This window comes from Dasypus novemcinctus, chromosome 6 (genome assembly GCF_030445035.2).
Source record: "Dasypus novemcinctus isolate mDasNov1 chromosome 6, mDasNov1.1.hap2, whole genome shotgun sequence".
Taxonomy (NCBI): domain Eukaryota; kingdom Metazoa; phylum Chordata; class Mammalia; order Cingulata; family Dasypodidae; genus Dasypus; species Dasypus novemcinctus.
Window position 1 is genome coordinate 133,433,302 of NC_080678.1, and position 16,393 is coordinate 133,449,694.

At 37.9% G+C, this 16,393-nt stretch overlaps 1 protein-coding gene across 12 annotated transcripts in view; it reads right to left on the bottom strand.

The window, feature by feature from the left end:
* The window catches only part of LOC131278845 (uncharacterized), a 146,177-nt gene that overhangs the window by 81,034 nt on the left and 48,750 nt on the right, over positions 1-16,393 (bottom strand). For 6 of the 12 annotated variants that reach the window (XR_009186299.2, XR_009186298.2, XR_009186297.2 and 3 more), the window contains exons 6-9: positions 16,169-16,261; positions 11,510-11,674; positions 4,129-4,182; positions 3,138-3,217 (exon numbers count right to left, since the gene is read on the bottom strand). Coding sequence is in view for 1 of the 12 variants with exons in the window: in XM_058299446.2 (XP_058155429.1) it covers positions 3,138-3,217; positions 4,129-4,182; positions 11,510-11,674; positions 16,169-16,261 (392 nt within the window). In the remaining 11 variants the exon portion in view is untranslated. Of the gene's footprint in view, positions 1-3,137; positions 3,218-4,128; positions 4,183-11,187; positions 11,426-11,509; positions 11,675-16,168; positions 16,262-16,393 lie in introns of all 12 variants that reach the window. The other 6 variants (XR_011649135.1, XR_011649136.1, XR_011649137.1 and 3 more) reach the window with 5 other exon arrangements.

Sequence of the window (16,393 nt, forward strand, 5' to 3'; positions counted from 1 at the left end):
ATAGAGACATTTAATCTGGAAGAACAGGGCAAAATTCCTCTTTGTAAGGTAAGTTTTTCAGATGAAGTATATAAATTGAAACAGTAGCATTATTATATAGTGTTTGGACTATGTTTTGGTAAATTATGGTTTATAGTTAAGATTAGAATTCTGGAAGAGGAATCTCCTATATTTTTTAATGTAATATTGTGTATGACCTATGTATCTTTTAAAAATAAATGAAAGATATAATATTAAAAAAGAGCAAAATGTTATTGATGTATAAATTTAATTTAATCCAAATATATGGATGGATACATTTTAAAGACAAAACTTGAAAAGCAAATTCTTAAATAGTAAGTAACTTAGTGTTATTAAAACGCTGACTCATTGACTTTTGTATTATGATAAAGGAAATAAGTGATTGCTTTCTCTCCTAGAAACATAGTGCTGTTACTATACACTCTGTTTTCCTTCCCTCTGTGCAGTAAGTTTGTCACATGGCTTAAATGTTTTTAATATTAATTTTGATTCAAAGTTGTGGTTCTGTTACATGTGGAATCTTCAAAAGCTCAGCCAAAAATGCATGCAAATTGAACATTCTGAAGTTTCTCTTAATTTTGATTTGTGCTTAAGTTCTTGGCATTAAAGAAGTTATAACAAGACAGTTGCCTCCTTCAGTATTTGTTAGATGTGTGAAGTACTGATAAGTGTCACAATGATAGTTTTATTTTTTAGATTACACTGGGTTTAGATACCACAAGTGAGTCATGTTTTAAATGTGCATTTTTTTAATGAGTGGATTTTACAGATACATCATAATAAATTGTACTGATACATTTAAAATATATATAGGGGATGATGTGGGAGAGGAAGGGGCATACATGGGAATCCCTCATACTTTCAACGTAACTTTTCTGTGATCTAAAACCTCTTTAAAAATAAAGTTCATTATAGTAAAAGAAAAAAACAATTAGAAGCATACAACAACATATCAAAATGATAGAAGAAAGAATAAGTGATACCAAAGACAGAACAGCTGAAATTAAAGAGAGAAAAGAACAAAGAGAGAAAAGAATGGAAAAAACTGAGCATGGTTCAGGTAGTTCAGTGATAACAAATGCAACAAAGTATATGTCATGGGAGTTCCAGAAGGACAAGAAAAGGGAATGGGAACAAAAAGAGTATTTGCAGAAATAGCTGATAATTTGCCAACTCTCACAAAAGAAATGAACTTACATTTCCAAGAAGTCCAGAGTATATCAGAACAAATGAGAAGAGACCTAGTCCAAGACACATACTACTCAGAATGTCAGCTGTCAAAGATAAAGAGAAAATTCTGAGAGTAGCAAATGAGAAGCAAACCATCACACACAAGGGATGCCCAGTAAAACTGGGTGGATTTCTCATCAGAAACCATGAAGGCAAGAAGACAGTGATACGGTACAATGAGGATACTGGAAGATAAAACCTACCAGCTGAAAATTTTTTGTCCAGGGAAGCAGATGTGGCTCAACTGATAGAGTGTCCACCTACCATATGGGAGGTCCAGGATTCAAACCCAGGGCCTCCTGACCCATCTGGTGAGCTCACCCACACACAATGCTGATGCCGTGCCATGCAGGGGTGTCTCCCACATAGGGGAGCACTACACACAAGAAGTGTGCCCTGCAAGGAGAGCCGCCCTACACAAAAAAAGCACAGCCTGCCCAAAAGTGGTGTCACACACTCAGAAAGCTGATGCAGCAAGATGACACAAGGGAAGCACACTTGGCTCAGTGGATAGAGCATCTGCCTACCACATGGGAGGTCCAGGGTTCAAACCCTGGGCCTCCTTGACCCATATGGAGCTGACCCATGCGCAGTACTGACGTGCACAAGGAATGCTGTGCCACCCAGGGGTGTCCCCCGCATAGGGAAGCCCCACACACAAGGAGTGCGCCCCATAAGGAGAGCCACCCAGCGCGAAAGAAAGCCCAGCCAGGAGTGGTGCCACACACATAGAGAGCTGATGTAGCAAGATGACGCAACAAAAATAGACATAGATTCCTGGGCCGCTGACAAGAATAGAAGCGGACACAGAAAGAACACACAGTGAATGGACACAGAGAGCAGACAATGAGGAGGGGAGGGGAGAGAAATAAATAAAAAATAAATCTTTAAAAAAAAAGAAAATTCTTTATCCAACAAAATTGTCCTTCAAATATAAAGGCAAGCTTAAAATATTCACAAACAAACAGAAACTAAGAGAGTTCGTAAAAAAGGATCTACCTTTGTGCGGAATATTAAAGAAAGCCTAGGGCCTCAGAGAAAAAGACAAAAGAGAGCCTTGAGGGAAGCAGACATGGCTCAACTGATAGAGCATCCACCTACCACAACGAAGGTCCAGGGTTCAAACCCAGGGCTTCCTGACCCATGTGGTGAGCTGGCCCATGTGCAGCATGCCATGCACAAGGAGTGTCTTGCCACTCAAGGGCACCCCTGTGTAGGGGTGCCCCACACACAAGGTGTGTGCCCCACAAGGAGAGCCGCCCCACATGAAAAAAGTGCAGCCTGCCCAGGAGTGGCACCACACACACAGAGAGCTGACGCAGCAAGATGACGCAACAAAAAAGAGACCAGATTCCCAGTTCCACCTGATAATACAAGGGGATGCAGAAGAACACACAGCAAATGGACACAGAGCAGACAACAGGAGGGTAGGAGGAGAAAGGGAGAGAAAGAAATGAAATAAATCTTAAAAAAAAAAAGAGAGAGGCTTGGAGGGAAGTATAGAAGAAAAGCATAAAGGATAATCAAAGGAGTAAACAGATGAAAATAAGATATGACATATGAAAAACAAAGAATAAAATGGTGGAATTAAATAATGCATTTACAGTAATATCATTGACTATATGAATGGACTAAACTCCCCATCAAAAGATACAGGCTGGGAAGCAGATGTGGGTTAACCAATTGGGCACCTGCCTACCACACGGGAGGTCCCAGGTTTGGATCCCAGTGCCTCCTAAAAGAAGATGAGCAGACACTGCCCCACTGCAATGAGTAGATGCCCCAAGCCAGCAGACACCACCCCCACTGCAACAAGTAGATGCCACAAGCCAGCAGACACCGCAGCCTGTGGGAAGCAAGTGTGGCTCAGGCTATTGGGCACTCACCTCCTTATGAGAGGTCCCAGGTTCAGTTGCCAGTGCCTCCTGGAGAAGGTGAGCAAACAGTGAGCAGAGGAGAGAACCATCTGAAGGAGGGGGTGGGTAGATAAAAAAGGAAAATAAAGTAAATAAATCTTCAAAAAAAAATAGGCTAGGGAGCAAATGTGGCTCAAGCAGTGAGGGCCTGCTTCCCACATGGGAGTTCCTGGGTTCAGTTCCCCGTGCCTCCTTAAAAAAAAAAAAACAGCTTAGGGGAGCCCATGTGGCTCAGTGGTTGAGCACAGCCTTCCCACATACGAAGTCCCGGGTTCAACACTAGCCCCAGTAGCTAAAAAGGAAAAAAAAAAAAAAGATATAGGCTGACTGAATGGATAAAAAAACATCAGCCAACCATATGCTGCCTACAAGAGACTCACCTTAGACCCAGTGATAAAAACAGGCTGAAAGTAAAAAGTTGGAAAAAGATACTTCCCACAAATAATAACCCAAAAAGAGCAGGGCTAGCTATACTAATATTAGACAAAGCAGACTTTCATTGCAAAAAAGTTATGAGATAAGAAAGCCATTTTATATATATAAATATATATATATTTTTTTACAGAAAACTCTGCACCTTTTTTTCATTCCATGTCTTTTTTTAAAATTGACTTTTTAAAAATGTTTTTCCATTATATATTAATAAAAGAGACAGTCCATAGGAATATAGAACAGTTGTAAATATCTATGGACCTACCAGGGTGCTCCAAAATACATAAGACAAACTGACAAAACTGAAGGGAGAAATAGACATCTCTACAATAAAGGAGGGGGAGCAGATGTGGCTCAAGCAGTTGAGCACCCACCTCCCACAAAGGAGGTCCTGGATTCAGTTCCCAGTGCCTCCTAAAGAAGACAAACAGACACAATGAGATGATGCAACAAACTGAGGCAACAAGCTGACAAGTAAGCAGACACAGCAAGCAGGGAGGAGATGTGGCTCAAGCAGTTGGGCACCCACCTGCCACATGGGAGGTCATGGGAGGTCCTGTGTGGGTCTGGTTCCCAGTGTCTTCTAAAGAAGATGAGCAGACAATAATCAGACACGATTAGCAAACAACATGCAGAGACAAGCAGACACAGCAAGCAAACAACAAGCAGACAGACAAGGGAGCCATCTGGAGGGGGGAAAAATAGTAGATTTCAACAGACCACTCACATCGTAGATAGAACTAGACAGAAGATCAACAAGGAGACAGAGAAATTGAACAACATGATAAACAGGTTAGACCTAACAGATATATACAGAACATTACACCTAAACTCAGCGGGTTATACATTCTTCTCAAGTGCCCATGGATCTTTTTCCAGGATAGACCGTATGTTGGGAACAATGCAGCTCTCAATAAATATAAAAAGATTGAAATTATACAAAGCACCTTTTCAGATCATAATGGAATGAAACTGGAAATCAATATTTGACAGGAAGGATGTAAATTTACAAATATATGGATCTAAACAATATACTTTTAAATAATCAGTGGGTCAAAGAAGAAATGTAAGTATAATCAGTAAATATATTGAGACAAATGAAAATGAGAACTCAAGTTATCAAAAATTATGGGACACAGTGAAGACAGTCTTGAGAGGGAAATTTATAGCCCTAAATGCCTATATTAAAAAAGAAGGAAGAGCTAAAATCAAAGACCTAAGTGAACAACTGGAGAAACTAGGAAAAAAACAGCAAACAAATCCCAAATCAAGCAGAAGGAAAGAAGTAATAAAAATCAGAGCAGGAAAAATGAAATCGAGAACAAAAAAACAGTAGAGAAAATCAACAAAACCAAAAGCTGGTTCTTTGAGAAGATCAAAAATAACAAACCCTTAGCTAGACCAACAAGAAAAATAAGAGAAGATACAAATAAATACAATCAGAAATGAAAAGGGGGAAGTTACAACTGACACCATAGAAATAAAAAGGATCATAAGAGGATATAATGAGAAATTTTATGCCAACAAACTAGACAACCTAGATGAATGTACAAATTCCTAGAAATGTACAATCTACATTGACGCTAATACAAATACTAGAACTTAACAAACCAATCACATTTAGAGATTAAATCCATCATCAAAAATCTCCCAACAAAGAATTCCACCAAGCATTTCATGAAGAAGTAACACCAATCCTGTTTAACTCTTCCGAAAACTTGAAGTGGAAGGAAAATTACCCAACACATTTCATGAAGCCAACATCACCCTAATCCCAAAGCAATATAAGGACAGTACAAAAAATTACAGACAAATCTCTCTAATGAACATAGACGCAAAAATTCTCAACAAAATACTTGCAAATCAAATCCAACAGCTTATCAAAAGACTTATACTTCGCAATCAAGTGGGATTTATTTCTGGTATGCAAGGCTGGTTTAACATAAGAAAATCAATCAAAGTAATACACCACACAAATTGAAGGGGAAAAAAAAAACATATGATCATCTCAATTGATGCAGAAAAGACATTCAACAAAGTCCAGCACCCTTCCTTGATAAAAACACTTCAAATGATAGAAATAGAAGGATATGGGAAGCAGATGTGGCCCAATGGGTAGGGCATCCGCCTACCAAATGGGAGGCCCAAGGTTCAAAGGAGAGTCACCCAGCACAAAAAACGTGCAGCCTGCCCAGGAATGGCACCACACACATGGAGAGCTGATGCAGCAAGATGACGCAACAAAGAGACACACATTCCTGGTGCTGCTGACAAGAATACAGGCAGACACAGAACAACACACAGCAAATGGACACAGAGGGCAGACAACTGGGGTGGGGGGGGAGCGGGGAAGGGGAGAGAAATAAATAATAAATCTTTGGAAAAAAAAGAAAGAGAAGGATTATTCCTCAATATGCTAAGAGGCATATGTGAAAAACCCACAGCCAGCATTGTCCTCAATAGGAAAAGGATGAAAGCTTTCCCTTTAAGATCAGGAACAAAACAAGGATGCCCACTGTCACCACTGTTATTCATCACTACACTAGAAGTTCTAGCTACAGCAATGAGACAAGAAAAAATAAATAAATAAAAGGTATCCAAAAAGGAAAAGAGGAAGTAAAACATTCACTATTTGTAGATGACATGACCCTATATTTAGAAAATTCTGGAATGTCTATGATAAAGCTACTTGAGCTAATAAATGAGTTCAGCAAAGTGGTAGGATACAAGATCAACATGCAAAAATCAATAATGTTTCTCTAAACTAGTACTGAACAATCTGAGCAGGAATTCAGAGGGGAAATTCCATTTACAATAGCAATGAACAGACTCAAAAACTTAAGAATCAATTTCACCAAAGTAGTACAGGACCTGTATTCAGAAAACTACAAAACAATGCTAAAAGAAATCAACAGAGACCTAAACAAACAGAAAGACATACCATGAACTATTTTTGGAGCTGAAATCTTTGTACTATTAAAGCAACTAGTTTCTAATTTCCAGTTTCTGCATAGAATCACACAAGTGGTTTATGGAGTATTTGGATTGCAATTATAAATGATTTTTGATATGCAAGTTAGTATTCTCAGTTGATTTTATTTTATATTCCTAATGGGATGTTAAAGCCATTTTGTCTTTTGTTTTTTTCCTAAAGGAAAAGAGAACCCACGCTTTTATGGACACTAGGTAAACACCTTCAGCTTAAAATTTTGGTTAAATATTTTACTTTATTGTTATCTTCCAGGTGTCTAAATCTCCAGTCTGTCTGTTGTACTTGTAATTTAACTCTGTAATGGAATAGTTTGTTGCCAATTATTTATATTAAGTAATTTTTAAATATTTACAATATTGTTAACTAATACACTATTAAGTTATTGGCCAAAAAAAAGGACATTCCATGTTTGTGGACTGGATGACTAAGTATCTTGAAGATGGTAATCCTACCCAAACTGATTTATAGATTCAATGCAACACCAATCAAAATCCCAATAACCTACTTTAAAGAAATAGAAAAGGCAAATACCAAATTTATTTGGAAGGGATAGTGTACCCAAATAGCCAAGAGCATTCTACAAAAGAAGAGTGACATGGGAGGAATTTCACTGCCTGACCTTGAAACATACTACAAAGCAACAGTGGTCAAAACAGCATGGTATTGGCATTATGACAGACACATCCATCAGTGGAATAGAATTGACAAACAGAAATAAACCTTCATCTCTATGGCCAACTGGTTTTTGACAAACATACTAAAGCCATGTTAACAGGACAAAACAGTCTCTTCAACAAATGGTGCTGGGAGAACTGGATATCTATAGCTTCTCCCTATATAAGAATCAACTCAAAATGGATCAAAGACCTAAATATAAAAGCCAGGACCATAAAACCCCTAGAAGATAACATAGGGAAGCATCTCAAAGATTGTGTAGTAGGTGGTGGTTTATTGGACCTTACACTGAAGCACAAGCAACAAAAAAATAAATAAATGGGAGATCCTCAGAATTAAACACTTTTGCATCTCACAGTACTATGTCAAAAGGGTAAAAAGGTTGGCAACTCAATAGGAGAAAATATTTGGAAATCACATCTGATAAGGATTTAATATCCATGACATAAAGAGATGTTACAACTCAACAATAAAAAGACCAACAACCCAATTTAAAAATGGGCAAAAGACTTAACAGACATATGTACAAAGAAGAAATACAATTGGAAAAAAAAAACATGAAAAAATGTTCAACATCACTAGCAATCAGAGAAATGCAAGTCAGAGATAAAAATGAGTTATTTCACACCTGTGAGAATGGCCACTATTTAAAAAGACAGAGATCTACAAGAGTTGGAGAGGATGTGGAAAGATAAGAACACTTATTCACTGTTGGTGGGAATGCAGAATGGTACAGCCACTGTGGAGAACTGTTTGGAAGTTCCTAAAGAAGTTGAATATAGATTTGCCATGTGGCCCTACAATACCACCACTGGATATATGCCTGGAAGAACTAAGAGCAGTGACACGAACAGACATCTGCACACCGAAGTACACAGCAGCGTTATTCATGATTGCCAAAAGCTGGAAACAACCCAAGTGTCCATCAACCAATGAACGGATAAACAAACTGATATTTCACATGATGAAAATTACACAGCTGTAAGAAGAAATGTCATAAAGCATATGACAACATGGATGAACCAAGAGGACATTAGGTTGAGAAAAGCCAGACACAAAAGGACAAATATTGTATGATTATGTTACTATGAACTAAATATATTGAGCAAAATATTGTACGATTCCATTTATATAAAATGTAAATATAAATCAATTTATAAAGATGAAATTAGATTAGTAGTTAGGTAGGGCTGGGGAAGAAATGCCAATGGGTATGGAGTTTTTCTTTTTGGAATAAAACTGTTCTAAAGTTTCTTGTGGTGATGAATGCACAATATTGTGATTATACTAAAATCCATTGATTATACACTTTGGGTAGATCATATGCTATGTAAATATATCTCAATAAAACTATTTCTGACTACTGAAAGAATAGCTAGAAATAGCAGCTATGTACAGCAGGGGAAACAAGAGCAATTGAGAGCTGAAGAATTTTCTTGTTTGTCTGTTTTTTGTCAATTATTATTACTGAAATAATGAAAATGCTCTAATAACGACTGAAGTGATGAATGCACAACTATGTGATTATACCAAATACCAATGATTGTACACTTTGAATGAATTGTATGCTTTATTAATACATATCAACAAAATTGATTTGCTAAAAAAATTTTTAAGAGAAAATAAAGATATAAACTTTTAGAAAAAAATGGGAGAAAATCTTCACAATCAAGCAAGAGGCAAAAAATTCCTATACTTGACACCAAAGTACAATCCATAAAAGGAAAAATTAATAAACTGGACTTCATCAAAATTAAAAACTTTCATTCTGGGGAGTGGACATGGCTCAAGTGGTTGAGCACCTGGTTCCCACATGGGAGGTCCCAGGTTCAGTTCCCAGTGCCTCCTAAAAAGCAACCACCACAACAACAAGCAAAACAAAATACCAGCTCAGCGGAGCCAAAAATCTTTCACTCTGCAAAAGATCATGTGAAGAGAATGAAAAGACAGGCTACAGACTAGGAGAAAATTATTTGCAAATCACATATCTGGCAAAATACTAGTATTTAGAATAAAGAACTCTCAAAATTCAACCATTAAAACTCATTAAATGCAATGAATGTACCACACTAATGAAAGAAGTTATCTATGTGGGAGGAGTGGGGGTGTGGGGAGTGGGATGTATGGGAACCTCATATTTTTTAATGTAACATTTTGTGTTATCTATGTATCTTTAAAAAAAAGATATTAAAAAAGGGGGGGAAATCCAATTAGAAAGAGGGTTGCATGAAGAGACATTTCACCGAAGAATATTTACAGCTGGCAATAATCACATGAAAAGATGTTCAACACCATCAGCTATCAGGGAACTGCAAATTAAAACCACAATGATATATTACTACACACCTATCAGAATGGCTAAAATTTAAAAATAGTGACAATATCAAATGCTGGTGAGGATATGGAGAAACTGGATCACTAATATATTGCTGGTGGAAATGTAAAATAGTGCAGCCACTCTGGAAAAGTATGGTAATTTCTCAAAAAATACACATGCACTACCCTACCATGCAGCAACTGCACTCTTGGGCATGCATCTCAGAGAAATGAAGACTTATGTTCACACAAAAATCTCTAACCATGTTATACCAGCTTTATTCATCATAGACAAAAAATGGAAATAGCCCAGATGTCCTTCGGCAGGTGAATAGCCAATAAACTGCAGTACACCCATACCATGGCATATTACTCAGCAGTAAGAAGGAACAAATTATTGATATACATAAAAACTTGGATGAATCTCCAGGGAATTATGCTGAGTGAAAAAAGCCACTTTTAAAAAGTTACATGCTGTATGTTCCCATTCATACAGCATTTTTAAAGTGACAACATTTAGAAATGAAGCACACATTCCTGGCTGCCAGGAGTTAGGGATGGATGAGGGGCACAAGAGGGAGGTGGGTGATCATTATAAAAGGACAGCACACAAAATCCTTGTGGTAATGGAATAGTTCTTTATCCTGACTATGGTGGTGGATACACAAACCTACATGTGATAAAGCTGTACAGGACTAAATACACACACACATAAATGAGAATAGTAAAATTAGGAAAATGTGAACATGATCAGTGCATTGCATCAATGCCATTATCCTGTTTGTGATACTGTGCTATAGTTTTGCAAGAAGTTATCTTTGGAAAAATTAGGTAAAGGGTACATGGGATTACTATGATTTCTTACAAATGCAGTTTACAATCTAAAATAATCTTATCAAAAATTTCCATTAAAACAAAAAAATACATAGATATTAAGTATGGGAAACCTTATACATTTCATGATTCAAAAGGAACCATAAAAGATTCCTTTCCACAGTATGTCTATAGCAGAATACCTTCAACAAAAATGCATCATATCTGAAACAGGTATTCTAAGATAATACTTTAAGATCAAAGTTTTAATTCCCAAATTAAACCCAAATCCCAAACTAACATAGTTTCCTTCAGATAAGATAAGAGAATATTTATGGCCAAAGGTTATCTCACATTCACTACATTCATAAAATTTTTCTACTATATCTGTTTTCTGATATGTAGGAAGGTTTGGCTTCTTGCAAAATGCACCAGTATACTGATTAGTTTTATAGGCTTTCTTTCCTATATGTGTCTGTTGATGCTCAGTGAAATCTGGCTTCTTGCAGAATATCTCCCAGTTTTCATTAGAGTCAAATGTACTCTCTCCTTTATAAGTTCTCTGAGTGTGAGTGGAGAGTGACTTTCTGCTGAAACTCTTCTCACTCACGTTACACTCAACGTATTTCTCCCCCACCAGAACTCTACGGTGATTAATTAGAGCTGACTTTTCCCCAACAGACCTCCTCCCACAGTCATTAAATTCACAGCGACTCTCCCTTATGCAAGGTCTGTGGTGGACAAGAAGGGTCAAATTATTAGAAAAGGTTTTCGCATATTTATTATACTCACAGGGCTTCTCCCATGAGCATGCTCTTTTATGGGTATGAGGGCTGCCTCCTCATGGAAGGCTTTCCTGCATTCATTATATTCAGAAGACTGCTTCCAAGTCTGAATATTGTGATGCTGAAACAGGTCCTCGTTTCCACGATGGCTTTTCCAATTCCATCATATGCAAAAGGTTCCTCTCTGGAATGAGGATTCTCATGCTTGGTACAGAGGTGCAATTTCCCATGTGTATTAAACTCCTCTGGTTTATTTACGAAAGAGTTTCTATTACTAATAATTAATTCTGAAATATAATTCAAACTCATTCCATATGGGTCACATTTACCAGATATTCTTGATGAAGCAGGGTTTGTGTCCAGATAAAATGTTTTTCCTAATGTACTACTCCTTGCCTGAGACAATGTTTTGCTGTTGATGAACTCGACTTCCTGCAGATGCTGGTCTTGGTTTTCCTGGCTCTTCTCCACCAGGTCATCAACTATGAAGAAATCTAGAATGAGAATAATTTATCATAGTTTATAAATGTTAACACAGGAAAAGGAAATGTATACTCAAATGTCTTATTATAACCCAGCCTTTGGTTGTGAAAGTGATCCCAAAGGCATCGTCCTTCTTGGCTCTCGTATGTGTGGAAAAAAACAAATAACTTGCAGTAGGGGAAAATTACAGGGCCTCCAGCAATAAAACACAATAATCTGACCTTTTGCCAATGTAACTTAAAAAAATGGATAGAGAATTTGAAATAAACATAAACAACAATAAAACAAATGTTTGACTAACTGCTTGGTCCTGGAATGGGGAACCTCACAGAAAACAGAATCAGCCCAACAAGTCAAAAAATAGTAAGTAGAAGCACAAGGAAAATAGTAGATAATAATGTAAGGGGAGATCTCAAAGCAACAATTAGATGGAGATCTAGATGGGGACCTCATCCCCTCTTATCTATTTTACATACAACCACCAAATTAAATTTCAAAAATAACTAATACACACATTCAAAGGAAAATTCTACTATGTGGGCTACATATGCATTCCAGCTGCAATTCACAAAAAGCACTAATGACCAATGTAAGTACACATTCAGACTGTTCTTACAACAGGGTCAGAAGCATACCTTGAGTCATCTAGTATATCATCTAAAACTCAGTCTGAGGATCACTTATACAACCAATTAAGTCATCATCATTAGAGTGTAGGGTGCTTCTCTCTGCATTTGTCTTCTGATTTGTGTAATAATTGTCAAAAGTCTTCCTCTTGTCAATTTTCTGCTCTTTGACATTAAGGGCAGAAAATGAAAAATTCTGAATTCTCAACTGTGTTCAATGAAATCTCAAAAAGAAAGAAAAACTATAAAGATGTTGTCTCCAGGCTTCTCTTTTTTTATAATTTTTTTGAGGAGGTACTGGGGAGTGAACCCAGGGCCACATGCATGCAAAGCAGATGCTCAGTCACTGAGCTACACCTGCTCTGCTCCAGGCTTCTTTTATACCTTCATCATAGCCGTCACAATATTTTAGGAAATTCAATAAGAAAGCGGAAGGATGATTTAATAATGATAATTTACTTCCCTATTGTAAATATTATAATTTTTTTAGGTATCGGCAGGGGATTGAACCCAGGACCTCGCTTGTGGGAAGAAGCCAGTACTCAACTACTGAGCTACATCAGCTCCTGCATTATCTTTCTAAGGAAATTCATCATTCTTCTATTTTCTTAGCATTTCAGTCTATTTTCACATTGTTGGACATAATTAATGAGTGGTGTTTAAATAGCTGCTAAGGTGATAAAATAGCAAACTGTTTCAAATTTAGGAAAAATAAGATCAACTACAATCTTACAATGTTTCTTAGATTATAAATGGGACCAAGTGGCTCATATGGTAATTGCAAGATAGGTTTTATTCAATTAAAAAACCATAAGTAAATTTCCTTTGTTCATTCAAATTAAATTTTTATGAATTATAAAAAAATATAAAAGTCAAGAAACCACAATCATTACACAGAATTGCTCAAAAAAAAAAAAAAACTCAAAAACTAAAATTGGTCACACTGGAGCCCTGGTGGTATGGCTCTCAAACACCATGCAGCTAGATTTTTAAAAGTCCAATCTGACAATATCTTTTAATAAGAGAGTTTAGACCCTTTCAGTATACTGTAATTACTAAAATATCTGGATTTGGTTTCCTGTTTCATTTACAGTTTCCATGTGTTCATCCCATTGTTCATTTCCATTGTTTCATTATCTTTTTTTAGTCTGATCCAATATACGTGGTGATTTCCTTTCTTTTCCATTTTCTTCTCTTTAAAACTTTTAAAGCACTCTTGCTGCTCCTGTGGGGTGAACTGTGTCCCCGAGCCCCACATCTGTCAAAACTAAGTCGGGCCACTCGGGAGCCCGAGGCCGGAGCTGTGATCCCGCCCACTGCCAGGCAGGCCAGGCCAGGCCAGGCGCGGGTCAGTGAGGCACCTCCATCAGGCCAGGCACGGGTCAGCGAGGCACCGCCATCAGGCCAGGCGCGGGTCAGCGAGGCACCTCCATCAGCCAGGTCTGCAAGGAATTCAACAAGAAGACAAACGACACCGCAGAAGGCATTCCTCTGCCACTAAGATTTCTGCAAAGCCTGACAGGACATTTGAAATCAAGGCTGGACAACCCACTGTTTCCTGCCTTCTGGAATTGAGAAGGGGCCCCGGCAGAAAGAGAAAGGTGGCAGGCCTGGTGACCTTGAAGCACAGGAATGAGGTTGCCCACATCAAAGCTCAGGACAATGCCCTTCCCTGCAGACATACCCTTGTCCTCGGTTGTCCACTCCCTCATCGACTCTGCCTATTCCCTGGGCTTTCCTGTGGTGAAGGAACTGGCAGCTTTCCAGAAGAAGTGAGCCATATTTCTGGCTGCTAGAAAGAGGCAGATTTAGCAACCTGGGCAGAAGCAGCCCAGAAATGACCTCTACCCCCCCACATTCCAGGGCTTTTAAATTATACATTTGTACACATATGGCTGAACCAAGGTATCAACCCTATACAAAGACCATTGTCACCCAGAAAAATAAAATGAAAGTTTAAAGTTGTGGGAGCAAGCAGGTGCAGCTCAATGGTTTGAGCACTAGTTTCCCAAGTACAAGGTCCTGGGTTCGACCTCTCTAAAAATCAATCAATCAATCAATCAAGTTTTAAAGCTGTACATGTTACAAACTTGTATCATTTTCCAATTAAATTTTATCATTCCTATTTAACAATAAAATTTCTTCTAAACAATTAGAGGATGTTAGAACACGATTCTGATTGGCTTATATGCTACCATTTTTCAACATTTTATGTTTATTTGTGTCCTTTCTATACTGAACAGAATATTACTACCATTTTATATGACAATATTTGATTAGATAACCTATATGTTTGCTTATTTCCTCCCAAAACTGCTGCTTCCCATTTCCCCCATCTCAGTCAAAAGTATCACCATGTATCCAGTGTCTCAGGATAAAACCTCTCAGATTATCCTTGATTATTCTTTTTCATATACCCATAACCCAATCTAACAGCAAATCCTATTTGGCTACAACTTCACAATATATCAAGAGTTCAATCATATCACCTAACTTTCACAATTTCCCAACTAATACAATCCACAATCATCCTTCCCATTGACTCTGGCTAACTGATCTCCCTGGTTTTACTCTTACCCTCTTTCCCCAACCCTCTGCCAGCATTTCCACTGCCCAATAGCTAGAGATTTATATCAATCAGAGCATGTGCTCGCTTGCTCAAAACATTCCAAAGACTTTACCTCATTAGGATAAAATTACTGAATTCACAATGGCCAGTAAGACCAAGCATAACCGAGCCCCAACTACTACTGATATCATCTCTTACACGCTCCCCAGACACACTCACTTCAATATACAGCCTTGTTCATTGCTATTCTACACTCTGATCTCAGCTTGGTGGCAGGGGGTATACCATCTAGCCAGAATATTCAGAACCCACTGGCTCACTTCACCCAAATTTGTGTTAATCATCACAGTGACCTCTAAGAGGCCTTTTCCTAATTGCACTTTCATAAACAACACACCACATTACATTATCTTCTACCATTAGAATGCAGGCTTCACAACAGCAGAGTCATGATATTGTCAGCAACTATCTCCCTAGCACACAGATATAGCTGGCAGGCGTTAGGTATTAAATACTTGTTGAATGAATACATTAACAGTTAAAACAGGACAACTGACTGATACACCAATGTACATAGCCAAAAGGTGGAAGCAACCCAAGTGTCCATCAAAAAGTAAATGGATAGACAAAAGGAGTATACACTGTGTGTAGTATATACACACTGTGGAATATCACTCAGCCATAAAAAAGGAGTGGAATTCTGAGACATGTGACAACATGGATGAACCTCAAAGACATCATGTTGAGTGAAATAAGACAGACACAAGAGGACAAGTATTGTATGCATCCACATCTATGAAATACCTAGAATAAGTAAATACAGAGAGACAGAAGACAGATTAGAAGTTACCAGTGCTGGGGAATTGGGGTAAATTGGGAGTTACTGCTTAATGCGTACAGAGTTTCTATTTGGGGTGATGAAAAAGTTCTGGTAATAGATGGTGGTGCTCAAAGAACAATATTGTAAAAATAATTAACATCACTGATTCGTACACATGAAAGTGGTTAAAATGGGAAATTTTTTGAGGTATATATGTTACAACAATTTTTTAAAGGCAAATAAAATGGATACAGAAAGAATAAAAAAATACCTGTAATGAGATAAGCAAGGACTGGATTTTTGGAAGGGAAAAAAAGAGCATTTAGCTATTATCTGCAAATGTGATACATGCATCTGAGGCAGGCAGGCCAATTATTCTCAGTCACCTCCAAAGTTCTGGTAATTCTAAGGAAAGGTTCCTGAAAATTCAGAGATGCCAGTGTCTGAATGAACTCCCTGGTTGTGGCTCCCTGTGTACTCGCTAACTCACCTGGGAGGCTCTGGCTTTGGCTCTCTTCCTCTAACCATGGCTCCTCTCCTTGCTCCAACTTGAAGATCACTTCTGCTTTGGTTACACAATACCCTGTGGATGGGAAATGACAGTGTTTGGGCCAGGTGGCCTGAAGTTCAGGATTTTTAAAAGAGGACAGGGCATGCCCCAAGAAGATAGAAGCTTAACAAAAATAGGCCCACTTGAACATTTCACTGGAGAGAA